Raw genomic sequence first — 27944 nt, 5'->3', positions numbered from 1 at the left:
CCAAACACTCCTGCTATGAGACAATAATTCACATCTACTCCCTCTAATTTAGTATACTGTATTTGCTGCTCATGATGCATTCTTTTCTACATTGGGCGGATTAGATGACCACTTCGCTGAACATCTTTGTTTTGCCTGCAAGTGATTTCCCTGTGTCTCACCACGTTAACTTTCCCACCCATTCCTACTCTGTCCTCTCTGCCTTTGGTCTCCTACACTGTTCAAATGAAGCTCAACCCAAGATCAAGAACAGTAGCTCATCTTTCTTCTGGGCAATCTGCAGCCTTCTCGTATGAGCACAGACTTCAGCTATATCCTTTATTTTCTTCACAGTAGTGAGTGCTTGTGACATGGGGACGAGACTGTCACTGACCCAGGCGGGGGTGGGGGGAGGGGAGTGGCGTGGCGTGGCGTGAAGCAAGCTGACGTTTGGGTTGGAGACCCTTCGTTAAAGCAGTGTAATTACAGCTTGATTTTTTTTTGTTTATTTTTCCTTATTTGCATGGACTTCTCCTGCGTGTTTCCAACCCCCACTATTTGTGCAGTCTTTTGTCCTTTTTACATCTCTGAATCATCTCACTGACTGTCTTTTATACCATCTGAATTTTTTCTGTTAAGATGTCTGCAGATCATTTAACTTCCCTCTCCAACCATACTTTTAGTCTTCAATTCTGATTAGCAATATGCAGCTAGAATGTCAGAATCGGCCGTTTCTCTTTACAGACGCTGATTGGCCTGTTGTATATTTCCAGCATTTTCTGTTTTTAGTTCAGATTTCCAACACATGCAGTTTTTACTTTTAGTACTATAGCTATATTGTTCACTCCGATCCCCGTGGAATATGGGATGGGCCAGCTCCATGTAGGTGCACTCAGACACATACATAGGAACAGGAGTAGGCCATTCAGCCCCTCAAGTCTGTTCCGCCATTCAATTAGATTATGGCTGATCTGTGTCTTTACTCCATCTACCCGCCTTTGTTCCATAACCCTTAATACCCTTACAAAAAATCTAACAATCTCAGTTTTGAAATTTTCAATTGACCCCAGCCTCAACAGCTTTTTGGGGCAGAGAGTTCCAGATTTCCACTACCCTTTGTGTGATGAAGTGCTTCCTGACATCACCCCAGAACGGCCTAGCTCTAATTTTAAGGTTGTGCCGCCTGGTTCTGGACTCTTCCACCACAGAAAATAGTTTCTTTGTTCGTACCCTATCAATTCCTTTAATCATCTTAAACACCTCAATTAGATCACCCATCAATCTTATATACTCAAGGGAATACAAGCCTAGTCCATGCAACCTGTCCTCAGAATTGAACCCTTTTAGCCCTGGTATCATTCTGAAGTGCACCTTACTGGGCTCAGAATACACCACAACTTCTAACGACAGAAAGCAAGCTAGCGAGTGTGTCAAGCCTTTTCAATTACCAGACACTGAAGCACAGTGCAGGAGACCCCTCTACATTGTATCAGAGGAGGCTGCTTGCCTGACTCTTGATACAAGCTTGTGCTGGCAGCACTGTGCTGCACTTTTGATACTGGGCTGCCAAAAAACCTCAGTGCCAGCGTATTGCACTACAACCAGGGACGTTAAACAAATATTTTGCATCTGTCTTACAGTAAAAGACACAAAAAGCATACCAGAAATAGTGGGGAACCAAGGGGCTAATGAGAATGAAGAAATTAAAGTAATTAATATCAGCAGAGAAAAAGTACTAGAGAAACCAATGGGACTAAAAGCCAATAAATCCCCTGGACCTGATGGCCTACATCTTAGAGTTCTAAAAGAGATGGCTGCAGGGATAGTGGATGCATTGGTTGTGATCTTCCATAATTCCCTAGATTCTAGAATGGTCCCAGCGGATTGGAAGGTAGTAAATGTAACCCCACTATTCAAAAAAGGAGGGGGAGAGAAAACAGGGAACTACAGGTCAGTTAGCCTGACATCAATCGTCAGGAAAATGGTGGAATCCATTATTAAGGATGTGGTAACAGAGCACTTAGAAAATCATAATATGATTAGGCAGAGTCAACAAGGTTTTATGAAAGGGAAATTGTGTTTGACAAATTTATTAGAGTTTTTTGAGGATGTAACTAGCAGGGTAGATAAAGGGGAACCAGTGGATGTAGTATATTTGGATTTTCAAAAGGCATTCAATAAGGTGCCACACAAGATAAGGGCTCATGGGGTTGGAGGTAATATTTTAGCATGGATAGAGGATTGGTTAACCAACAGAAGAGAGTAGGGATAAACGGTTCATTTTCAGGTTGGCAGGCTGTAACTAGTGGGGTGCCGCAAGGATCAGTGCTTGGGCCTCAGCTATTTACAATCTATATTAACGACTTAGATGAGGGGATCGAGTGTAATGTATCTAAGTTTGCTGACAATACAAAGCTAGTTGGGAACATAAGCTATGAGAGGACACAAAAAGTCTGCAAAGGTATAGACAGATTAAGTGAGTGGGCGAGAAGGTGGCAGATGGAGTATAATGCAGGGAAATGTGAAGTTATTCACTTTGGTAGGAAGAATAGAAAAACAGAATATTTTTTAAATGGTGAGAAACTATTAAATGTTGGTGTTCAGAGAGATTTGGGTGTCCTTGTACAAGAGGCACAAAAGGTTAGCAGCATGCAGGTACAGCAGGCAATTAGGAAGGCAAATGGCATTTTGACCTTTATTGCAAGGGGATTGGAGTACAAGAGTAAGGAAGTCTTACTACCATTGTACAGGGCTTTGGTGAGACCACATCTGGAGTACTGTGTACAGTTTTGGTCTCCTTATCTAAGGAAAGCTAGATTTGCCTTAGAGGCGGTGCAACGAAGCTTCACTGGATTGATTCCTGGGATGAGAGGATTGTCGTACGAGGAGAGATCAAGTAGAATGGGCCTATACTCCCTGGAGTTTAGAAGAATGAGAGGTGATCTCATTGAAACATATAAGATGCTGAGAGGTTGTTTCCCCTGGCTGGAGAGTCTCAGGATAAGGTGTCGGCCATTTAAGGTTGAGATGAGAAGGAATTTCTTCACTCAGAGGGTTGTGAATCTTTGGAATTCTCTACCCCAGAGGCTGTGGATGCTTAGTGGTTGAGTATATTCAAGGCTGAAACAGATAGATTTTTGGACTCTAGGGGAATCAAGGGATATGGGGATAGGGCAGGAAAGAGGGTGAAGATCAGTCATGATCTTATTGAATGGCAGAGCAGGCTCGAGGGCCGTGTGGTCTACTTCTGCTCCTATTTCTTATGTTCTTAACCACTGGAGACACAGGACTTTCATGGAGGCTGGAGGTCCCATAGATTTTAAAAGTAAAAAAATGAGCCATGTGCTTGTAAGTCACTGTGCTCCCTAGTCCCATACTCCATTGCAAGTCTCAAGCACTTATACCACACACAGTTAAGAGAAGGCATGTTTCAGTTTTCATAAGGTATGCTGCTTTATAAAAAGTTTTAATTCAAGTCTGTTGCAATCTTCTTCACTTTGATCACAATTTCTCAGATTGAACTTATTAAACTGGATTGTAATCGCTGATTAATGCAACAGCATTTTCTTGACACTGCTGCCATTTTATGGCCCTTTCATACTACAGGGTTGCCTCTGAGATCAGGATTGTCATCAGGCAACCGTGTAGTAAAAGCGAACCAACGCTCTTGCAAAGTTTTACTCCCTGCCTCCAAATAAAAGTGCCCGTGTCAGTAAATGCATACAACTTGCATCGACTGCACTGGACGTTTGGTTGCCATTTTGGGTCTGGCCATGGGTGGCCTATCCTCTCAGCTTACCTGTAAAGACCAGCAATGCACTTTTGGTATCCTGCACAGACTCCCTCCCCGCCCGACATTAGAAAAGGTCTGCAGCCAAATTGGCCAAGTTACAAATGCGCTGTTACTCATCATCATCATCATCATCAAATCTGCCTCAGAGTAATAAATGGGGCAAATTCAGCACAACAGAAACTGGCACAATTCCATTGGAGAGTGTTCAATAACATTAAACCAATTTGAGTGACAACACATTATAAATATAGGGCTTTAAACTAGGGTCTGTGGAGTAATCAGATTTACATCTGCCTATAGCCAGGTATACGGTACATCATGAACACAATCTCTTAAGAATCCTGCAATTTTCCCGTATTTGTTGGCTCACTACATGTTATTTCTGTTGCTGTATATACCAATGGTGAAGTTTCACCTTTTGGCTATTTTACATTGTGCAAGACTGCAGTAGTACCGGCTGGGTTCCCAAAGTTCAGGTCTCACACGTTTGACTGAGGGCTAAACGCAAAGGGACGCACCAAGACCGATTGCTGGGGAGACTTACTTTGGCAAATCTTCCTGGCAGCCGGTCATGGTGAGTCCTGGCACTTTTACATTTGGCTTACAGCCTGTACGAGTCCCACGTTTGGGGAAACCTGGTGACACTAGCCCTGTATAAGAGAACCTTCTAGTTACTGACATTGTCTTTTGGAAGTTACGGCTCCCTAGCAGTGCTTACCTACACAGAGAAGTTTGAGAACGACTGGTGTGAAGCAAATAAGTGAACCCACTGTTCATTTGTTAATATGCTGCAATATTGACAAGGATGAAATGTGTTTTTACTTTCAGCCCATTACCATTATCAACTAATCTCCAGTCAGACATAATATACACAGATCAACACTTCCCAAACTTGCTGAAACCTCACCTTCAGAAAAGTGTCCTCTCTCACATTTACTGAGCCTCTTAGGGCAAATACTGCCTAACTGAACAGTTTTTTGGCATGTCATTAAGGTGCACCACAGTTTAATTTACAAGTCTGTCTTCTTACCTTTAACAGAAGGCTGTAAGCAGCTGCAGGCCAGGAGAGGTCAGTCTGAAGGGTGTTCTGGACATGATCTGTTCACTTCAAACCATGAATCTATACAGCTGAGGGGATGGAGGAAAACATGAATCAATAGGTATAACATATAAAACATACTCACAAATTTTTTTTTTTATTAGTTCACGGGATGTGGGCGTCGCTGGCAAGGCCGGCATTTATTGCCCATCCCTAGCGAGATTTTTACAACTGAGTGGCTTGCTAGGCCATTTCAGAGGGCAATTAAGAATCAACCACATTGCTGTGGGTCTGGAGTCACATATAGGCCAGACCGGGTAAGGACGGCAGGTTTCCTTCCCTAAAGGACATTAGTGAACCAGATGGGTTTTTACGACAATCCGGTAGTTTCATGGCTATCATTACTGATACTAGTATTTTAATTCCAGATTTTTATTTAATTCATTGAATTTAAATACGCCAGCCGCCGTGGCGGGATTTGAACTTGTGACTCTGGATTTTAGTCCAGGCCTCTGGATTACTAGCCCAGTAACATAACCACTACGCTACCGTACCCAAATGTCTTCAGTAATAGAGTGTGCGCAATGTGTCTTGGTATTTAACACTCATCGCCAGACACAAGCACAATCACAAAGTGCTTAAAAAAAAATCTAATTTGGTGCCAGTGGATTTTACCACCATTGGACGATTATTTAAAATACATTTCCAGCATCCTTCAGCACAACCAACTGAATGGACAATATGTTGGAAGTTGAATTTTTATTGCCCAAAGAGACATATAGCAATTTTATGAATGTATATGTATAGTGATTAAATCCCTCTCTTGGGAATCCTCAATTAAAAAAAATACAAAAACAGCTGTCCTGATGACAGTCCATTTCAGTAGCTGAGACAGACTTCACAGAAGTCAAGCAGCACCAGGACAAGCTGCCATTGCCACATTAAATCTCAAAATTCTGGCTTCGCTGCAAGGGGGAAAATGATAGCTTTGAATAGGAGTGCAGCCAGAAGTAAACCAGTTTTTTAAAAAATCATTGAAGCCATAACCGGAGAGATAAAAAAAAACTTTTTATGGGCCTCCCACCTGCTATTACATATTTTCCTTCAGCAGTAAGTATATAATAGTCCTGTGGACCACAGACTTCATTGCTGCTCTGACTGACTTATACGAGATGAGCTTTCATGCAGTAATCCCAGTATTCCCCAACTTGTGTCACAGCTGATATCGTCCTTGATTACACATTGCAGCACCTGGCACTCATTACAGAAATTTGTTCATTGAGGACAGGTTAAGTTCAATCTTCAGGTCCAGGCTGAGCTTCAAATGCATGCTATTGTGGATTGGGATTCCAAACCCCTTAAAGCTTTATCTGTTCCATTGCTCAAAAGCAATGTTAAGTACAGTAATATGATCCTACTTTGGATGTATTACACAAAGTGTTAGCAGAGCAAGATTCCAATTGCAGTTAACATTTTATTCTAATACAGATCGTGTGCGCGAATGGACAGGATAACCACCTTCTGCAAGATCTGAAACTGGGCAAGGGGTGTGCCAGGAGTGGAACCATGGCTTTAAGTCTGAGATTTGCTTTGCTACCAATGAAAAGTAATTGAAAACCTTAATAGCTAATGTCATCACATCACGAGTCAGCAGTAAGTGGGAGAAAACAGACAGTCAGGGTTACCACTCATCTGGCTTTGAACCAGTCACTGGAGTCTGGTTGAAATAGACTAAACACTAGAACTTGAGTTTTTTTTTAAAAAGCATAAATATATTTCTTCATATTTATAAAAAAAAAAGTTCAATAACATAAGACAGCATGGAATGAGAATAGGGCATTTGGCTCATTGCCACAAACCACGTACAACCTACGGAATCATGAATTTTACTTCATTTAATTTCAGAGAAGTCTATATAAATATCCCCAATGGTTGTCAAGTAACACCTCAGAATATTCAGTCATATCCACGTTTCCACTCTTCAACACAGGCCTGTTGTTTTCCACAGACAACATCCCGTCCCTGCCAGCAGTATAGGCACCAGTGTCGTACGTAGTGTCTGATCATCTCAATCTATACTTTTTACTACAGCCTCCTATCTAGTTTACAGCCAGATATGTACCCAGCTCCGTTTGAGAAGTTAAATAAACACATTAGTAACATCTTTTGTAGAGAGATTTTTTCACATGTGTGTGCATGTGTGTTATGGGGGTGGGAAGGTTATTCTAACCTCCAGCCTTGCTTGAGGTTGGTTAATTTTAAACCTGCATCCTAAAATTGTGTTCCAAGTCTAAATTAAAAGCCAACTTACATCTATATCACTTATGCATATTGTCCCCCATCTGTCAATCTGCTTTTCTCCAATGAAAGCAATTTCAGTCCTGCAAGTCTCTTCTAAATCTCAAAATCATCTTGGTCACTCTATTGTAAACCATCTGTTGCATCAATGTCCTTTTGAAAGCTAGGTGCTCCACGATATTTAATTCAATGTAGAAAGAGCTAATACATTTTGGAAGAACAGGGAAAGGAAATACACAAACTAAAATTTTGAATGAAGTAGGAGGAACACAGGGACCTTCAGATCTGTTCTGAATCTATCCCATTTAGCACGGTGGTAGCGCCACACAACAAGTTGGACATATCCTCAGCTTGAAGATGGGATTTTGTTTCCACGAGGACTGTGCGGTGGTCACTCCTACCAATACTGTCATGGACAGATGCATCTGCGACAGGTAGATTGGTGAGGACGAGGTCAAGTAAGTTTTTCCCTCGTGTTGGTTCGCTCACCACCTGCCGCAGGCCCAGTCTGGCAGCTATGTCCTTCAGGACTCTGCCAGCTCGGTCAGCAGTGGTGCTACCGAGCCACTCTTGGTGATGGACATTGAAGTCCCCCACTCAGAGTGCATTCTGTGCCCTTCCTACCCTCAGTGCTTCTTCCAAGTGGTGCTCAACATGGAGGAGGACTGATTCATCAGCTGAGGGAGGGCAGTAGGTGGTAATCAGCAGAAGGTTTCCTTGCCCATGTTTGACCTGATGCCATGAGATTTCATGGGGTCCGGAGTCAATTTTGAGGAGTCCCAGGGCCACTCCCTCCTGACTGTATATCACTGTGCCACCACCTCTGGTGGGTCTGTCCTGCCGGTGGGACAGGACATACCCAGGGTGATGGAAGAGTCTGGGACACTGGCTGAAAGGTATGGTTCCGTGAGTATGGCTGTGTCAGGCTGTTGCTTGACTAATCTGTGGGACAGCTCTCCCAATTTTGGCACAAGTCCCCAGATGTTAGCGAGGAGGACTTTGCAGGGTCGACTGGGCTTGGTTTGCCTTTGCTGTGTCCGGTGCCTAGTGGTCCGATGCTGGGTGGTCTGTCCAGTTTTATTCTTATTATGACTTTTTGTAGCAAGATTTTACAACTGATGGCTTGCTAGGCCATTTCAGAGGGCGATTAAGAATCAACCACATTGCTGTGGGTCTGGAGTCACATATCGGCCAGAATGGGTCAGGACAGCAGGTTTCCTTCCCGAAAGGACATCAGTGAACCAGGTGGGTTTTTACGACAATCCGGTAGTTTCGTGGCCACCATTACTGATACTAGTTTTTTTAGTTATGGAGAACTGAGAAGTTAGGCATTTTTCACTAGAGCCGAGAAGGTTGATGGGTGATCTGATAAGAGGTCTTCAGGATTATGAAGGGACTTGATAGGATTTGTAATGATTGATTTGTAACAATTTAAGATAATCAAAAAAATATTAAAGGGGAGACTAGATAAATTTATTTATGGAGGGTAGTTTTTAAAGCTATAAGTACTTTCAAAAGGGAATTAGTTGCTTGAAAAAGAGGAACATTAAAAGGCATGGGAGCTCATGTTGAGTGTCAACCTTGGCTTAGTAGTAGCATTTTCACCTCTCAGAAGGTTGAGAGTTCAAGCCCCATTCCAGAGGCTTGAGCACATAATCTCGATTGATACTTCAGTGCAGTACTGATGGAATGCTATACCATCTTTCGGATCAGAAGTTAAACTGAGGCCCCATCTGCCCTTTCAGGGAGTTCTCTCAGTATCCTGGCCAAAGTTTATCCCTCAACCTACATCACTAAAACAGATTATCTGGGCTTTATCTCATTGCTGTTTATGGGACCTTACTGAGCGCAAATTGCCACATTTCCCTACATTATAACAGTGACTACACTTCAAAAGTGCTTCATTGACTTTGAAACACTTTGGGTTGTCCTGAAGTTATGAAACTATAGAAATACGTTCTTCCTTTCTCTCATATGGAGAAAAACATCAACGTTGTCTTGATGGGCCAAATGGCCTGTTTCTGTGCTGTAATATCCTATAATTCTATTCAACATGTGATCTCATCTGCAATGTGTGTAAGTTTACAATAATGTCCTTCAACCTGTTTATTAAATCTTTGCTGACGCCATGCCTGTAATGTCCCTTGTCAATTAAGCAAACATTTAACAGTAATTTGCTTTGGCAATGTCGTCATTACTGTGGTTCAAACAATGGGTAGTATAATGCACAACTTTGGCCTTCAGCATTATGGCTTCATTTAAAGGTTTCATGTAGTATTGTGCTATGCTGGTTGAAGGTACTGCTGACTGTTAAGTCTATGACAGTGAATTAATCTCCACAGAGAGTGTCCCACACACTGTTCCTCCCAACAAGAGCTACTGTGCAAAATGTGGAATCTAATTTAGTGGTGGCTTTCATTGGGGGAGTGCAGGGGAAAAGAGCAAAGAGAGTGGTATGGGGACAGTGGGGAGGTGGGGGGAGGAAGAGAGTAGATGGGCCGTGAGTGGTAATACAGCAGGTGCATCCAAAAAAAATTAGCTACCCTTCACTTGAGACTAAAGAAACAATCATTTTGTTTTGAGCAATTGCAGTTACACAACAAAATCCAGGAAGTACATACAAATCAAAATTCAAATCCATACAAAACTGTTCCATAAAACAATTTTAAAAATTTAGCTTGAATTTCAATCCCTGCTTTATACCTTTTGATCATAAAGTTTGATCCGAGGTTAAACATCAGCCTAGAAAACATCGACCTCTCATCTGCCTCTGTGCTATCAGATAGATGAGTATAAATTTCCTCCAGTTCAGGACTGAGGCCATGTCTTCAGCCCCAGGCATAAACTCTGCTCCCTTGCTACTGATTACATCCCTATCCCTGACCACACTCTCATGCTGAACCAAACTGTTTGCAATCTTATTTCCTGTTTGACCCAAAATCTTCTCCATCACAAAGACCGCTTGTTTCCACCTCTGCAACATCACCTGTCTCGGCCCTACCTCAGCCCCACTGCCACTGAAACCATTATACCTTCCTTTACCACTTCCAGATTCGACTTCTCACCCTTGGGGGCCTCCACCCATAGATTCCAACTTGTCCAAACCTCTGCTGCACGTAACCTGTCTCTCACTAAGTCCCACTCACCCATAGTCCCAGTTCTCACTAAACTGCATTGGCTCCCCTTCCCAACCATACCTAGAGTTTAAAATACTCATCCTTATTTTTGAATCCATCTGTGGCCTCACCACACCCTATTTCCAAGAACACTTCAGAGCTACAACAGTCAGTATTTGCCCCTTTCCTTTCCTTTCATTGAATCACAATACACATTATGCTACAATCAGGATCATGTAGACAGTCTGATCGGTATCAGTAGCAGCAAGGATTCTTTGCCATCAAACAATAGTGATTCCCGTTGCTGCAACCATAGTCTTCACATCTTACATTATTTGCATTTATATAGCACCTGATCACATTGAAATGCCTCAAAGTGCTTCACTCAATCATTTACGGAGTGCAGTGACTTGTGTAGGTAAAAGTGACAGCCATTCTGCATCAGCAACATCCCACAAACAGCAATGATCTGAACGACCTGTTTTTCAAGGGGTATCTTCATACTTCTATGGACTCAACCCAGAAGCAGGGCCTTCATGAAATATCAACAGTAGTAATGAGGCAGGTAGGTTTGGACGTATGCCATCAGACGTGATCCAATAAGATCAAAACACAAGGGAAAAGGCTGATCAAGATGACATTTGGCTAAAGGATACGGACGATTAAAATTTGCAGCATTGCATTCCACATATTACATCTTGAACTTCCATTTGAAAACAGGAAACCAGGTGACAATGCTGATTTTCCCATTTTAAAATCAGGAAGCAAATGCACTCATTTTCTCCAAGATGCTTAGTTATAAATGCTCATCTATTTTATGGACTGAGACTGGACATCTGCAGTGCAGTGCTACCTATGTATATTGTATCAGTGTAGGTGTACCGATATAGCACATTATTACGCAGGGGAGTTCTAAGAACAGAGCAGTATATTACATAATGAAGCATTTGGGCAAAACCATGGGTTGCAGCTACTTATTGACCTACATATGCAATGTTTTAAAAATAAAACCTACAAAGTAGGCTAACAGATAGTGAACTGTACTTACAATATTATGTTACTTTGGTAAAATAGTCACACGAACAATCTGCATTGAGACTTAACTGTGATAATAGTTTAGAAAAAGATTTCTGCGTTATGCCTGTAATGTATTAAACACTTTACAATGTTAGGCTTTAAAAAGGTCCCAAATTAATCAGACAGTTTTATGAGGTAAGTTGGGCACACCAGGCACTTCTCCCTGCCTTTCCCCAACTGCTTATTGGGTTAATGCGTCATATGGTGGGGCCGTCAACCATGCAGATAAGGAAGGTCAAAGGCTTAATCCTTGATCTGTGCTGAGTTAGACTTTCAGCCAGATGATGCAGGTCTTTTAAAATAGACATACACTTTCTATAAAGATTTTTTTTCTCTATATATTAACGGCAACAGATCTGGGAAAAGATCTGAAAAAAATGACTATTTTGGCCTATATAAACATTGTTGTTAATACACAAACATCAGGTCAGTACAGCCACCAGTGTTAGTCATCAGGTCCTTGCCTAAGAGATGGCATCAGATGACATAATTAACCTTTCACTATGCACGTTATCCTCAAGTAGAATACTGGCAGTGTCTCTGAAGTCAAACTTGATAGAAAATAACATAGCGTGAAAGACTTGTGCCTTTGATTCTCACCCCCCCCCCACCTATGAATACTCTCACTTTAGGACTTTCTCTTTATGTTGCAGCTCTTTCTCCAGAGCAGGATACAGGGCTTACTTTAACGTCAACTGGTATCAAGTTGAATCTAAACTTTCAGACTTTGGCCTGGGATCTTTAACTATTCTTCTGTCCTATGTAGAAATCAGAGCACATTCATGAATTTTACACAGAATTTGCTCAATCCCACCAGAACTTCCCTTGTTTCTACCGCTGAAGTAAAATACTCCAGATATGGGAGTTACTGTTCCAGAGACAAGTACTTGCTCACTTTGTCATCTTCCAAAACTTTGTCTGCTTTGAGCCTAAATGAGCGTGAAACATTACTCCCCTCCCCCCCCCCACCCCACCAACTGTCAGTTATAAAAATTACTGCAATCAAATGATACCTACAGGACACAACATTTAAATATAATGAAGCTAAAAATATATACACAAAATAATTGCCACCACATGCAAAATTAGCTCTGAGAATTTACTAGTTTATTACCCTTATTCTGCTTGTTACTCAAAACTGGAAACATTTCTTTTTTATTTGTTCATGGGATGTGGGCGTCATTGGCGAGGCCGGCATTTGTTGCCCATCCCTAATTGCCCTCAAGAAGGTGGTGGTGAGCCGCCTTCTTGAACTGCTGCAGTCCGTGTGGTGAAGGTTCTCCCACAGTGCTGTTAGGAAGGGAGTTCCAGGATTTTGACCCAGTGGCGATGAAGGAATGGTGATATATTTCCAAGTCGGGATGGTGTGTGACTTGGAGGGGAACATGCAGGTGGTGTTGTTCCCATGTACCTGCTGCTCTTGTCCTAGGTGGAAGAGGTCGCGGGTTTGGGAGGTGCTGTCGAAGAAGCCTTGGCGAGTTGCTGCAGTGCATCCTATGGATGGTACACACTGCGGCCACTGTGTGTTGGTGGTGAAGGGAGTGAATGTTTAGGGTGGTGGATGGGGTGCCAATCAAGCGGGCTGCTTTGTCCTGGATGGTGTCGAGCTTCTTGAGTGTTGTTGGAGCTGCACTCATCCAGGCAAGTGGAGAGTATTCCATCACACTCATGACTTGTGCCTTGTAGATGGTGGAAAGGCTTTGGGGAGTCAGGAGGTGAGTCACTCGCCGAAGAATACCCAGCCTATGACCTGCTCTTGCAGCCACAGTATTTATATGGCTGGTCCAGTTAAGTTTCTGGTCAATGGTGACCCCCAGGATGTTGATGGTGGGGGATTCAGCGATGGTAATGCCGTTGAATGACAAGGAGGTGGTTAGACTCTCTCTTGTTGGAGATGGTCATTGCCTGGCACTTGTCTGGCCCGAATGTTACTTGCCACTTATCAGCCCAAGCCTGAATGTTGTCCAAGTCTTGCTGCATGCGGGCTTGGACTGCTTCATTATTTGAGGGATTGTGAATGAAACTGAACACTGTGCATCATCAGCGAACATCCCCATTTCTGACCTTATGATGGAGGGAAGGTCATTGATGAAGCAGCTGAAGATGGGTGAGCCTAGGACACGGCCCTGAGGAACTCCTGCAGCAATGCCCTGGGGCTGAGATGATTTGCCTCCAACAACCACTACCATCTTCCTTTGTGCTAGGTATGACTCCAACCACTGGAGAGTTTGCCCCGATTCCCATTGACTTCAATTTGACTTGGTGCCACACTCGGTCAAATGCTGCCTTGATGTCAAGGGCAGTCACTCTCACCTCACCTCTGGAATTCAGCTCTTTTGTCCGTGTTTGGACCAAGGCTGTAATGAGGTCTGGAGCCGAGTGGTCCTGGCTGAACCCAAACTGAGCATCAGTGAGCAGGTTATTGGTGAGCAAGTGCCGCTTGATAGCACTGTCGACGACACCTTCTATCACTTTGCTGATGAATGAGAGTAGACTGATGGAGTGGTAATTGGCCGGATTGGATTTGTCCTGCTTTTTGTGGACAGGACATACCTAGGCAATTTTCCACATTGTCGGGTAGATGCCAGTGTTGTAGCTGTACTGTAACAATGCCACTACTATGTAAAGTGAAAACAGCAAGTAAATATCATTTTATTTCAGTGGGCTTTTTAACAAGAGTATTTATTGTTTCCCCTCAAGACACACAAACTTGTACCAGATGTTAGTTCGGCTGCAGTTGGAGAACACTATGTGCAGTTTTGGGCACCCCACTACAGGAAGGATATAAAAGTAATAGAAAAGGTGCACAGTAGATTCATCAGGATCCTAACAGGTATGAGGAGTTACAGTTCGGAAGAGAGACGTGCAAAGTTATCCACTTATTCACTGGACTGAGAAGGTTAAAGCGTGACCTGATAGAGGTTTTCAAGATTACAAAGGGTTACAAAAAGGTAAAAAGCGGGAGGGTAATAAGAAGTGGCAAATTTAAGTTAATCACAAAAAAAATTAGGAGAACATTCTTTACATGGAGGGAAGTTAGAATATGGAATTCTCTGCCACAAACCATTGTTTGAAGTAGAGTCTATTGATTCTTTCAAAAGAAAATTAGCTGCTTAATAAAGAAAACTATTAAAGGGTATGGGGAGCAAGTAGGAGAATGAGATTGAAGTAAGTGGCTCATGGGGAGAAAAAAGACCTGTACAGACTTGATGTGTCAAATGGTCAGCGGTTTCTATACTCTTAACGTTCTATGATTCCTTGAGTCATCAGATGGTGATACTGCTGCCAACCATCATCAGTGCTTTTGAGGCATTTCTTGCCCCTCTATGCAGAAATACCTGCCCTCAGCTGGATAATGCCATGTTTAGTACTGCAGAAATAGGGATGTCATCCTGCACAAACCTGGATCCTACTCTTCTCTGCTTGCTGGAGCAACAATGATTTCTCCCCCTCCATCCCAGACACATTTTGGGTCCCTACTATAACACAAAACAAAAAGGGTAATTATTAATTCCTTTGTCCGTCCATCCCTCCCCCCCCAAAACAACCTACTTTAATCCGCAAGACCCTGAAAAAATTTAATTTATTTCATATTGGTCCAGTATCACTCTGTTGTTTGATTAAACGATATAAGCTTCTTTTATTTAAAAGCAATACTTCATCTAAATAATGAGAATAATGAATATGTGCATTATCAGGTAACTTGTAGTCACATTTAATGCTTTTTGTAGACACATGCAAAAAGTGCCCAATTTATATAGTGCAATCTTTCTCCAGTGGCATTGTCAAAATGTAATGGTTAGAGAATTATCTACAAAAATCCTCTCCATCTGTACTTCACTTACCTCAAGGGGGCACAAGACAGAAGCAAAAGTAAATTGATGCATGAAATGTGTGAATAAGGAAGGGTTAATGCAAGAAATCTTAGGCTCTTTTTGTAATATGTTATCATATCACACAACTCTATGCCCAATCAACATTCAGAACCTTTAAGTATCTGCCCATTTTAAATTTTTCATTCATCTCAATCCTCTGAGGACCACAACAGAATTTTGTATGGCAGCAAAAACATACTGCAAGGTTAGAATTTTACATTTTTATCTATTCCCATCTGCCATAGTTGTGAATTGATATAATCAGTGACACATGTCTACATACCCAGTTCTCCAGCTATACTGCAGTTTTAAAAAAAACACTGGCCTGAAATTCCACAGGGAATTTCCAGTCTGCGGCAGCAACTTTGGCACCAGACTGGGAGAACCCCCACCAAACGTCAGGGCCACAGTCATTATGCCACTGTGAACTTGGTCATTTTATTTTAAAATTTCACTCAGTTTTATATTTGCTTCTTTCCACTCTACGCAATGATTCATTCATTGACCACAACAGTAGGATGTTCTCAGGCCTCCGCCTCCAGCAATTCATAAGGAAGTACATGGTCTTTGGTCTGGCTCCTTGCCCGAGTGAACTACGGTCTGAAAGCCATCATAAACCTGTATTCCACCACTCGCATGGTACAGGTTCGGTGCACTGATTCACTACAGCGTCTAAGAGAAAGGTTTCACATTCAGTTCTAACTATTCCATATATTTGAGGAATACAATCTTAAGTGGGGAGTTACTAATAGCACACTCTGATCTCATACAGGGTAAAGTCCTCATAAGGGTATTCTGATAAATTGTCTCATCATCAAGGTGTCAGCTTTGGCTCAGAGGAAGCATTCTCACCTCTGAGTCAGAAGATTGTGGGTTCACTCCAGATACATGATCACACAATCCAGGCTGACACTTCAATGCAGTACTGAGGGAGTACTGCACTGTCGGAAATGCTGTCTTTCAGATGAGACATTAAACCGAGCCCTGCTTTTCCTCTCAGGTGGGCATAAAAGATCCCTAGGCACTATTGAACGAGCAGGGGAGTTCTCCCTGTGTCTTGGCCAACATCTATTCCTCAACCAACACCATCAAACACAGATTATCTGACCATTTAAATCATTGTTGTTTAAGGGAACTTGCTGTCTGCAAATTAACTGCCACATTTTCAACAGTGACTACACTTCAAAACTATTTAATTAGCTGTGAAGTGCATTGGAAGATCTGGGGATCATGAAAGGAGCTATATAAATGCAAGATCTTTCTTTATAATCCTAAATATTGCTGGTGTCTGTCAGTCATCTTCTATTACTGTGTTTGCATTTTAGAGCTGCTAGTTGGAGGCAGCCTAGGGTGGAAGGCATTTGTTTAGAACTCACTGGTGTGATGTCATGAAAAGCGAGCATTGTCCAAAGTCCACCATTCCCATTCATATCATTTGAGCAGAACTCCCCAGTATGGTACTAGGGGGACCTCTGCACAAAATGTCTGCTCACAGCCTGTCCTTAGCTAGCTGTTGTGAAGCATAAAATATGCAACAATTTCAACTGAGAACAGGACTCTTGGGCATCACAGGAATACCCAACTTCAAATCTGCTCCACTCAAATAAACTGTCCAATTACCAGTACCAGCCTTCTCTCTGCAACTGAGAGCATCCCAACTTGGTAGCTAGAATGGCCACTTTTTTATTTAGTGCAAGTTAACTGAAGAAGAACGAGCTAACAGCATATATTTAACAATCATGTATTACTTTAGAAATTAAACCACCACAATTGTAACATTTTCAGATATCTTAAAGTTATGTTTTAATTTTTGACAGCATAAAAGGGAAGATTTAAAATTGCACAGGAACATTTCAGAAGCTAGGAGCCCCAAGAAAGATGTCAAAAAATATTGCCCTTTGTAGGCTTATCTGACTACACCGTCGAGTACACTTCCCTTCATTTTCTTTGTATAATAATGATTACACGATTGTAGAAATAAGTTACTCAATAGTAAACTAAGCAACTATCTCCCCAAGGAGATGAAATGAACAGAACAGGACAAACCAAAACGAAAGCTCATAGCTGAATTCACGTGTTCAATCACATGAATGATACTTGTGTATACCAGCGGTAAACAACGCTGTTCTTATAGAGGGTCATCGAAAGTGGAGCCAAGCATCTTAGCTAGTCCAGTACTTTCTCGATGGAAGTATGTAAGCAGCCATAAGTACAACTTTTAGCAGAATTTGTACTTGAGGAGACAATACTACTCATCCCAGTTAAAAACTACATTTAAATGTACCTCAGAAAAATGTCTTAAAATGCTCCAGTTTCATTTAGGGTCATCCAAAGCAACCTCATTTGGTTCCTGTGAACAATAGAAGTAGTTGGATGACTCAGGCCTTCCCCATTCGTTGTGAGTATGTCGATATGGTAACCTCGACTGGTACAGTACCCTCACGTTAGATATGTTTGTGTAAGAACAGTAGTTTTAACTGTAGTCCTGTAGTAGGTAGTGTCAGCTTGGCTCAGTTGGTAGCACTCTCACCTTCAAGTCAGAAGGTTATGGGTTCAAGCCCCATTCTAGGACCTGAGCACATAATCCAGTCTGATACTCCAGTACAGTACTGAGAGTGCTGCACTGTCAGAGCTGACCTTCAGATGAGACCTTAAACTGTGGCACCAACTGCCTGCTCCAGTGGTTCAGGTGGATGTTAAAATATTCAGAGAGCAGGACGTTGTCAAAGTGTCCTGAACAACATTCTTCCTCCTACCATCACAGAAATAAACTAATTGGCCATTGATCTCATTACTATTTATGGGACATTGCTGTGAACAAAATGGCTGCTGCGTTCACCTTCATAACTTTTTCAAAGTAACTTACTGTATGTGAGATGTTTCTGTGAGACATAAGCCACTATATAGCTGAAAATGTTTTTCTTTCAACTGATCAGAAGACTGATTTTCCTTAGAACTGCTGTTCTGAGAATAACAGCAGATGGCAGTATATCACACATTTTCAGACATCTTCAACTGAGCGATCCACATTACTTTAGCCAACGCTATGGCGAAAGAAAGGGAATGTCGTGGGTGTTGGGAAAGAAATCACTTATTCCCAGTTGGCGCTAAGCTTTGACAGAAGATAACTGGAGATTTCGACTGCCGACTACGAATCTGAGATTGCTTTCCTCCACTTAATATTTTCATGACTCAGATTTCACAAAAATGTTAGGACCTCATTGTACTTATACACATGCAGACTTTGAAAACAAAATTGGAAAATTCCTGAAAATCTCATCAATCGTGTAGTTATTTTTCTTTCAAATTAATTTTCTGTCCTTCAGTTTTTCTGCTGTCTTAATTCTTCCCATTATGTCACCTTCTTCACTGTGAAATTGTATTTTCCCATCGTTCTCAATCCATTTACTATTTTTAGTCACATATTTTACACCCTTTTTATTTTCCTCGTTTATTGTTCACATTTCTGAGAGTTTGGTCAGTAGAGTATTTAGCTATTGTCCCCAACCACAGGTAGCTGCATCTCTAATTATGCAATTTAGCAAATGGATACACTGTAATGGTTAAAAAAAACAATTACAGATGGTTCCTTTTCTAGTAGTGCTTCATCTAATGAAGAGAAGCCGGTAGTGACTGTTTCACAACAGCACTCTGATCACTCGGCTCCAGACCTCATTACACAGTCTTGGTCCAAAAGAACTGAATTCCAGAGGTGAGGTGAGAGTGGCTGCCCTCGACATCAAGGTAACATTCAACCGAGTGTGGCATCAAGGAGCCTGAGTAAAACCCCAGTCAATGGGGGATCAGGGAGAAAACTCTCCAGTGGCTGGAGTCATGCCTCGCACAAAGTATGATGGTTGTGGTTGTTGGAGGCCAATCTTTTCAGCCCCAGGACATCGTTACAGGAGTTCCTCAGGGCAGTGCCCTAGGCCCAACCATCTTCAGCTGCTTCATCAATGACCTTCCCTCCATCATAAGTTTAGAAGTGGGGCTGTTCGCTGATGATTGCTCAGTGTTTGGCTCCATTTGCAATTCCTCAGATAATGGAGCAATTCGTGCAGCAAGACCTGGTCAACATCCAGGCTTGGGCTGATAAGTGGCAAGTAACAATCGTGCCACACAAGTATCAAGCAATGACCATCTCCAACAAGAGAGCATAACCACCTCCCCATGATACTCAATTGTGTTACCACTCCACCATCAACGCCCTTGGGGTCACATATAACCAGAAACTGAACTGGACCAGTCACATAAATGTTGTGGCTACTAGAGCAAGTCAGAGGCAGAGTATTTTGCAGCGAGTGGATCATTTCCTGATTCCTCAAAGCCTTTCCACCAACTACAAGGCACAAGTCAGGAGTGTGATTTGCCTGGATGGGTGCAGCTGCAATAACACTCAAGAAGCTCGACAATAACCCGGACAAAGCAGTCAGTTTGATCAGCACCCCATCAACTAGCTTAAACATCCACCTCCCTTCAACACTGGCGTACCGTGGCTGCAATGTGTAGTATCTGCAGGATGTACTACAGCAAGTTGCCAAGGATTCTTTGGCAGCAGCTCCCAAACCAGCAACCTCCACCAGCTAGAAGGACAAAGGCAGCAGGTGCGTGAGATCACCTTCACCTCCAAGTCACACACCATCCTGACTTGGAAATATATCATCGTTCCTTCATCGTCGCTGGGTCAAAATCCTAGAACTCCCTACCTAACTGCATTGCGGAAGTACGTTCGCCATATATACTGCAGTGGTTCAAGAAGGAGGCCCACTATCACCTTCTCAAGGGCAATAAAGGTGGGCAATAAATGCTGGCCTTGTCAGCTACGCACACATCTTGAAGAACGATTTTTTTAAAAAGCTGCACCAGTATTCTTTACCGTGAGAATCGGTGTGCAGCTTTGGTTCAGGTCTAATTTCAACCTACAGTAAAAGGAAGGCAATGTTGATATATTAATAAATGGCCATTATATTGAGGTTGAGAAAAATATTCACAATGAGGACAGCATTTTTTTTTCCCCAAGAAGGGAGGGAGTTGGGGCAGTAAATCAAAATAATATGCTTTAGTGTAAAATATATTTTACTTCCTCTATTTTGCTCTTCCCTTCCTTAGTCTCTTCTGACTTTTCTTATTCATCCTCGGCCAGAGCAAAATAGGATAAGATGTGATGAGTCCTCAAAGTATAAAAGTAGGCTGATATTCCACACCTGTTCCTCTTTGCTCCAATTCTCCTCTAACCTGTTTTGGCAGCCACACAAAGCAAGAAGCAGTCCCCACTGAATTACACTGCAGTGCTAACAGCATCTCCAAACCCAGCACCAGTTCACCTTGAAGACTCATAATCGTAGCCAATGAACAGATGATAATTAACATTTTCCTTGAGCTTTTGTTCCATTTTTGTGGTGTATGGTGCCTCTAATTCATCTTCTCATTACTGTGCAGAAGCACCCGGAGAGTCTGCTGTAAAGGACTGTAAGAAAGGGGTCACCGCACCTCCTGTACAGAAGGAAGTGGCTACTTTAATAGTTTTCACGGTCTGTAAATTTCTAATTGCTTTTCAAAGTAACAGTTTAGTACATCATTAAAAACAAATTGCATCAATACTTATGGTGAAGAATGGAAGGAATTTTTAGATGCCCTGTAGCGAACCACTTTTATATTTGATGTATGTGATCCTCGATAAGCAGCGATTTCCATGCCTCATGTTTGATGGCGCCACTGCTTGGAGAAAAATCTGAAGAGGAAACACAAATGAGAGTCTCTGATCCCATCAAGTCTTCAGACGTCATCCAAATTTATATGATCTGTTTGGCACCCTCAACATAAAAGTGCATAATAATTTTCACAAGAGTACAAAAATACTGCTCCTGTAGGTTTATAATTTTTATAATTGATTTGAGAGAAGTTGGCAAATGGATACAATGTAATGGTAAAGTGAAACAACTATAGATGGTCCCTTTTCTAGTAGTGCTTCAATTGGTGAAGAGGAGCTGGTAATGACAGTTTTACAACAGTTAATGGCTGTGATCAGGTTCACGATTAAACTGGTCTTTATTGATAAAGTAAGAAAATTTAATGCTGGAACAAAAAAGCTAGAAGTACATTTAATGCAGTGAAAAAAAGTAGCAAGTCTTCAGTTCTCCTTTTGAACGGTTGGCTGAATTTCTAGCTTTATTTTACTCCTTATATTGGCGCATTGAGTTAATAATTTACGTTTGATGGCCACATCCATACAGCAGTCAACGAACCATTAGAGTTACTTCATACAAATATGCAAATCACATCAAATTCACTACAATCACCTTAGCATGTGTGTGTGTAAACGAACCAACATATCACATCCCATTTATTTTCAAGCTTTGAAATGTTAATTAAGTGATTAATGGACTTCTTTGTACAAAGATTGAGACCATCCGTTCAGCTGCCCCTGCTGCATCCCGCTCTTCCCTATCAAGCCGCTGTTCCCCTAACTCTAGCCCTGAAATTACATATTTCTCTAGTTACTCTCCAAGCTCCCCTCATGCTCTCTCCAAGCTCATCTTGTCCACAAGACTCACCTCCTGCTCTCTCGACCCTATTCAAACTAAACTGCTGTCCACACAACCTCCCTTCCTGGCCCCCATGTTTGCTGATATTGTAAACTGTTGTATCTCCTCAGGTACTGTCTCTCTCTCTTTCAAATCTGCAGTCATCACACTCCTCTCTAATACACCCACCCTTGGCCCCTCTATGCTTTCAAACTACCACCCAATCTCCAACCTCCCTTTCCTCTCCATAGTCCTTGAATGTGTTGTTGGCTCCAAAATCTGTGCCCATCTTTCTCACAACTCCATGCTTAAATCTCTCCAATCACCTGCCACAGCACTGAAACAGCCCTAATCAAAGTCATCAATTACATCTGCTGTGACTGTGATCATGATAAAACTATCCCTCCTCATCCTTCTCGATCCCTCTGTAGCCTTTGACACGGTTGACCACAGCATCCTCATCCAACACCACTCCTCTATTCTCCAAGTGAATGGAACTGCCCTCGCCTGGTTTCACTCTTACTTATCCAGTCGTAGCCAGAAAATAAAGGGGGTGCAGAAAGACCTGGCGGTGTACGAACACAAGTCTTTGAAGTTGGCAGGACAAGTTGAGAAGGCTGTTAAAAAGGCATATAGGATCCTTGGCTTTATAAATAGAGGCAAAGAGTACAAATGCAAGGAAGTTATGCTAACCCTTTACAAAGCACTGGTTAGGCACCAGCTGCAGTATTGTGTTCAATTCTGGGCACCACACGTTAGGAAGGATGTCAAGGCTTTAGAGCGGGTGCAGAGGAGATTTACTAGAATGGTACCAGAGATGAGGGACTTCAATTATGTGGAGAGACTAGAGAATCTGGGGTTGTTCTCCTTAGAGCAGAGAAGGCTAAGGGGAGATTTGATAGAGGTGTTCAAAATTATGAAGAGTTTTGATAGAGTAAATAGGAGAAACTGTTTCTAGTGGCAGAAGAGTCAGTAACCAGAGGACACAGATTTAAGGTAACTGGCAAAAGAACCAGAGGCGACATAAGGACATTTTTTAATGCAGCAAGTTGTTTTGATCTGGAATGCACTGCCTGAAAGGTGGTGGAAGTAGATTCAATAATAACTTTCAAAAGGGAATTGGATAAATACTTGAAGTGGAAACATTTGCAGGGCTATGGGGAAAGGGACTAATTGGATAGCTCTTTCAAAGAGCCGGCACAGGCATAATGGGCTGAATGGCCTCCTTTGGTGCTGTAGAATTCTACAATTCTAAGAGCAGAGGCGTTCTCCCCAGTGGCCTGGCCAAAATCTATCCCTCAACCAATACTTAAAACCCAATACCCCACACTTTCCCCTCTGGAGTCCCTCAAGGATCTCTCCTTGTCCCACTCGTATTTCTCATGTACATGCTGCCCCTCCGAGACATCATCCGAAGACATGTCATCAGGTTCCACATGTACACTGATGACACCCAGCTCTCTCGACCTCTTCACTACCGCTGCGTACATCCAGAAGTGTGAGGTAATGTATTTGGAAAGAGCAAACAAGGCAAGGGAATACACAGTAAATGGGAAGATACTGAGAGGTGTAGAGGAAGAGGGGGACCTTGGAGTGCATGTCCACAGATTTCTGAAGGTAGCAGGACAGGTAGATAAGGTGGTTAAGGCGGATAAGGCGGCATACGGGATACTTTCTTTTATTAGCCAAGGCATAGATTATAAGAGCAGGGAGGTTATGCTAGAACTGTATAAAACACTAGTTAGGCCACAGCTTGAGTACTGCGTACAGCTCCAGTCATCACATTACAGGAAAGATGTGATTGCACTAGAGAGGGTACAAAGGAGATTTACGAGGATGTTGCCAGGACTGGAGAATTTTAGCTATGAGGAAAGATTGGATAGGCTGGGGTTGTTTTCTTTGGAACAGAGGAGGCTGAGGGGAGATTTAATTGAGGTGTATAAAATTATAAAAGGCCTTGATAGAGCGGATAGGAAGGACCTGTTTCTTTTAGCAGAGAGGTAAAAAGCGAAGGGGCATAGATTTAAAGTAATTGGTAGAAGGATTAGAGGGGAGTTGAGGAGAAATTATTTCACCCAGAATGTGGTAGGGGTCTGGAACGGTCTACCTGAAAGGGTGGTAGAGGCAGAAACCCTCATCACATTTAAAAAGTACTTGGATGTGTAGTTGAAGTGCCGCTTCCCACAAGGCTACAGACCAAGAGCTGGGAAGTGGGATTAGGCCGGATTGCTCTTTTTCGACCGGCACAGACACGATGGGCAAAATGGCCTCCTTCTGTACCGTGAGTTTCTATGATTCTACCACTGATTCCATCCCCATCCCTGGCCACTGTCTCAGGCTGAACCAGACTGCTCGCAACTTCGGCCTATTTGATCCTGACCAGAGTTTCCGACCCCATATCCCCTCCATCACAAAGACCGCCTTCCACCTCCATAACATTGTCCATCTCCACCCCGGCTTCAGCTTATCTGCCGCTGAAACACTCATCCATGCATTTGTTACCTCCAGACTTGACTATTCCAATGCTCTCCTGGCCGGCCTCCCATCTTCCACCCTCCAGAAACTTGGGCTCGTCCAAAACTCTGCTGTCCATATTCTAATCCACACCAAGTCCCGCTCACCCATCACCCTTGTGCTCGCTGACCTACAGTGGCTCCTGGTCCACCAACATCTCAATTTGAAAATTCTCATCCTCGCGTTCAAATCCCTTCATGGCTTCACCCCTCCCTATCTCTGTAACCTTCTCTAGCCCTACAACTTTCCAAGAAATCTGCGGTTCTCCACTCTTGTGCATCCCCCCCACTCCCTTCATCCCACCTAAGCTCTGGCATTCCCTCTCTCCTCCTTTAAGACTCTCCTTAAAACTTATTTATTTGATCAAGCTTTTCGTCACCGGTCCTAATATCTCTTTCTTTGGCTCTGTGCCAACGTTTGTCTTACTACTCTCCTGTGAAGTGCCTTGGGACATTTTTCAATGTTAAAGGTGCTATATAAATGCAAGATGATGTTAATTTGTAGGGTTTTAGTAGTTATTAAATTAAATTATATGGATCAAATTTTTTTATAACAGCTTCTGTAATCTTCAAAATGTAAATTTTGTGTGTCCCCATTAAAGTACCATTGCAAATTTCATGTTTAAATAATTAAGGAATTAGTTCACTAATCCAGCCCATCCTGCTTCCATCCATCCTGTACAACTAAGGACATGTCAATATGGCAACCTATATGAGGTAGCGCGATTTTTGGTTCAAAAGTGTGTATTTTATATTTGGCAGGTTGTTGGTAGAATTGCAACATTTGTTATTGTAATCATCAACAATGCCAAATGAAAACTTCCTCTGAGGCAAGTTAATTGGGTACTGCTAATGTATATAATTTTACTTCGTTATAAATATGAGATTAAGCTGGTATGTACATAGAAGAGCTGTCTGGGAACGATTACAAGGCAATAATCCAATCGAGACATTTGGAGGACATTAACCCATGGCAGCAAAGCTCTAGCAACTTTAACTATCTGAACGCAGATTAAATTACAGGCTTGAAATCATTCTCAGCTACCCATCATTGTTCATAACATTGCTTCAATTTTGCAGTGAGGTTTATTTGATTTTTGTCCAGTTTTTACGTCAGCAGCAGCAGCTTCTGTGTGTGGATGCTGTCAGTGTACTCCATCTTCTTAATGCATCATGACATTCACATGAGTGGATTAACTAATGTGACACTATTGCTGCAGGTTTAAAACTGGTAAGTGGGAGAGGGCTTATTGTTTTGAGTAGGTGAGAGGGAGGAATGGAAAAAGGAAAGGGTATACCATTGGAAACTCGGAAGAAATGCAAATAAAAATCACAATGAATTAATCATACTATAGCTGCGTGAATGCTACATTCAAAAAGATAAAAGCTCCATGTTTAAAACTACACATTAAATCTGTCCTCTTGTGTAGCTGCTCAAGTAAACTTGAAAGCACCTTTCCTCTGCTGGAATTTGACATGTTAAACGTGTTTTGAAACTCAAGACTTGATGGTCAGTCACAAAAAGGTTGCTGTATTTTTATGTTTAGCTGGTGCTTTTCATGCAATGTATCCTGATCTTCCAGATACCAGGACAGACTGCAAGAGTTGGGAGTTGGGCTCATTTGTGGTTTGCTCTCAGCCACACAAGTTTACCATCTGAACAAAATACCCCAAACTTAATTGTTGTTTGAAATCTAAACAATTGCCCTTGCTAAACTTCAAACTGTCTAGAATAGTGCAGCATCTAATGTGGGTCTGCTGCCGCCTACCCAGAATTGACACAAGGCTGAGTGGAAATGGCTGAAGTTTGTCGAAAGAGCTACAAGAGGTTGGACATTTTGGGATAGTTTCAAAAATATCAATCGGGAGCAAGCAAGGCTCAATCCTAAGACTGTGTCTGCCTCAAAGAGTCTTTACGAACATTGAATTGATCCACGCCTGGAAGCCATCCTGGGTCTCAGTTAAATGTAAGGAGTCGTACAACACCAGGTTATAGTCCAACAGCTTTATTTGAAATCACAAGCTTTCCCCCTTCGTCAGGTGAGTGCAGGGTTCCATAAAGGCACAGCATATATAGTCAGAGAACAATGCCTGGTGATTACGATGATGTGGAGATGCCGGTGATGGACTGGGGTTGACAATTGTAAACAATTTTACAACACCAAGTTATAGTCCAACAATTTTATTTTAAATTCACGGAGTCTTTACGAACATTGAATTGATCCACGCCTGCAAGCCATACTGGGTCTAGGTTAAATGTAAGGAGTCGTACAACACCAGGTTATAGTCCAACAGCTTTACAGATTACAGATTACAGATAATCTTTCCAACTGCCCGTTATTACACCTCAGCAGAGAGGTAATCACAGCAATCAAAGGAGTGGATGGTGTTCAGACAGGGGAACATTACATCCAAGACTACAGAATACACAAACAATATTACAAAGACAGAGAGAGAGGGAGGGGGAGAGGGGGGAGGGGGAGGGGGAGGGGGAGACACCCGAAAGGCAGAGAGAGAGAGAGAGAGAGAGAATGACCAGTTGTATTAAAAAGATAACTTTTTTTTCGCTGGTGGGGTTACATGTAGCGTGACATGAACCCAAGACCCCGGTTGAGGCTGTCCCCATGGGTGCGGAACTTGGCTATCAATTTCTGCTCGACGATTTTGCGTTGTCGTGCGTCTCGAAGGCCGCCTTGGAGAACGCTTACCCGAAGATCGGAGGCTGAATGTCCTTGACTGTTGAAGTGTTCCCTGATTGGGAGGGAACCCTCCTGTCTGGCAATTGTTGCGCGGTGTCTGTTCATCCGTTGTCGCAGTGTCTGCATGGTCTCGCCGATGTACCATGCTCCGGGGCATCCTTTCCTGCAACGTATGAGGTAGACAACGTTGGCCGAGTCACAGGAGTATGAACCATGTACCTGGTGGGTGGTGTCCTCTCGTGTGATGGTGGTATCTGTGTCGATGATCTGGCATGTCTTGCAGAGGTTGCCGTGGCGGGATTGTGTGGTGTCGTAGACGCTGTCTCCTGAAAGCTGGGTAATTTGCCGCGAGCGATGGTCTGTTTGAGGTTAGGTGGCTGTTTGAAGGCGAGTAGTGGAGGCGTGGGGATGGCCTTAGCGAGGTGTTCGTCGTCATCGATGACATGTTGAAGGCTGCGAAGAACATGGCGTAGTTTCTCCGCTCCGGGGAAGTACTGGGCGACGAAGGGTACTCTGTTGGTTGTGTCCCGTGTTTGTCTTCTGAGGAGGTCTATGCGATTTTTCGCTGTGGCCCGTCGGAACTGTCGATCGACGAGTCGAGCGTCATATCCCGTTCTTACGAGGGCGTCTTTCAGCGTCTGTAGGTGTCCATCGCGTTCCTCCTCGTCTGAGCAGATCCTGTGTATTCGCAGGGCCTGTCCATAGGGGATGGCCTCTTTGACGTGGTTAGGGTGGAAGCTGGAAAAGTAGAGCATCGTGAGGTTGTCCGTGGGCTTGCGGTAGAGTGAGGTGCTGAGGTGCCTGTCTTTGATGGAGATTCGTGTGTGCAAGAATGAAACCGATTCTGAGGAGTAGTCCATGGTGAGTTTGATGGTGGGATGGAACTTGTTGATGTTATCGTGTAGTCTCTTCGCCGTGGGTCCATAGGAAGAAAATGTCGTCGATGTATCTGGTGTATAGCGTTGGTTGGAGGTCCTGTGCAGTGAAGAAGTAACAGAGTACCCTTCGTCGTCCAGTACTTCCCCGGAGCA

The 27944-nt window shown here is 42.8% G+C and overlaps 1 protein-coding gene across 1 annotated transcript in view; it reads right to left on the bottom strand.

The window, feature by feature from the left end:
• Positions 1–27944, bottom strand: part of znrf1 (zinc and ring finger 1) — a 241068-nt gene that overhangs the window by 14221 nt on the left and 198903 nt on the right. Inside the window, exon 5 of the mRNA XM_067997756.1 lies at positions 4803–4900. Within this exon, the coding sequence (XP_067853857.1) occupies positions 4843–4900 (58 nt within the window). The 3' untranslated portion in view covers positions 4803–4842. The remainder of the gene's footprint in view (positions 1–4802; positions 4901–27944) is intronic.

Source organism: Heptranchias perlo, chromosome 16 (genome assembly GCF_035084215.1).
Source record: "Heptranchias perlo isolate sHepPer1 chromosome 16, sHepPer1.hap1, whole genome shotgun sequence".
Taxonomy (NCBI): Eukaryota; Metazoa; Chordata; class Chondrichthyes; order Hexanchiformes; family Hexanchidae; genus Heptranchias; species Heptranchias perlo.
This window is presented reverse-complemented; position numbering and strand designations above follow the sequence as displayed.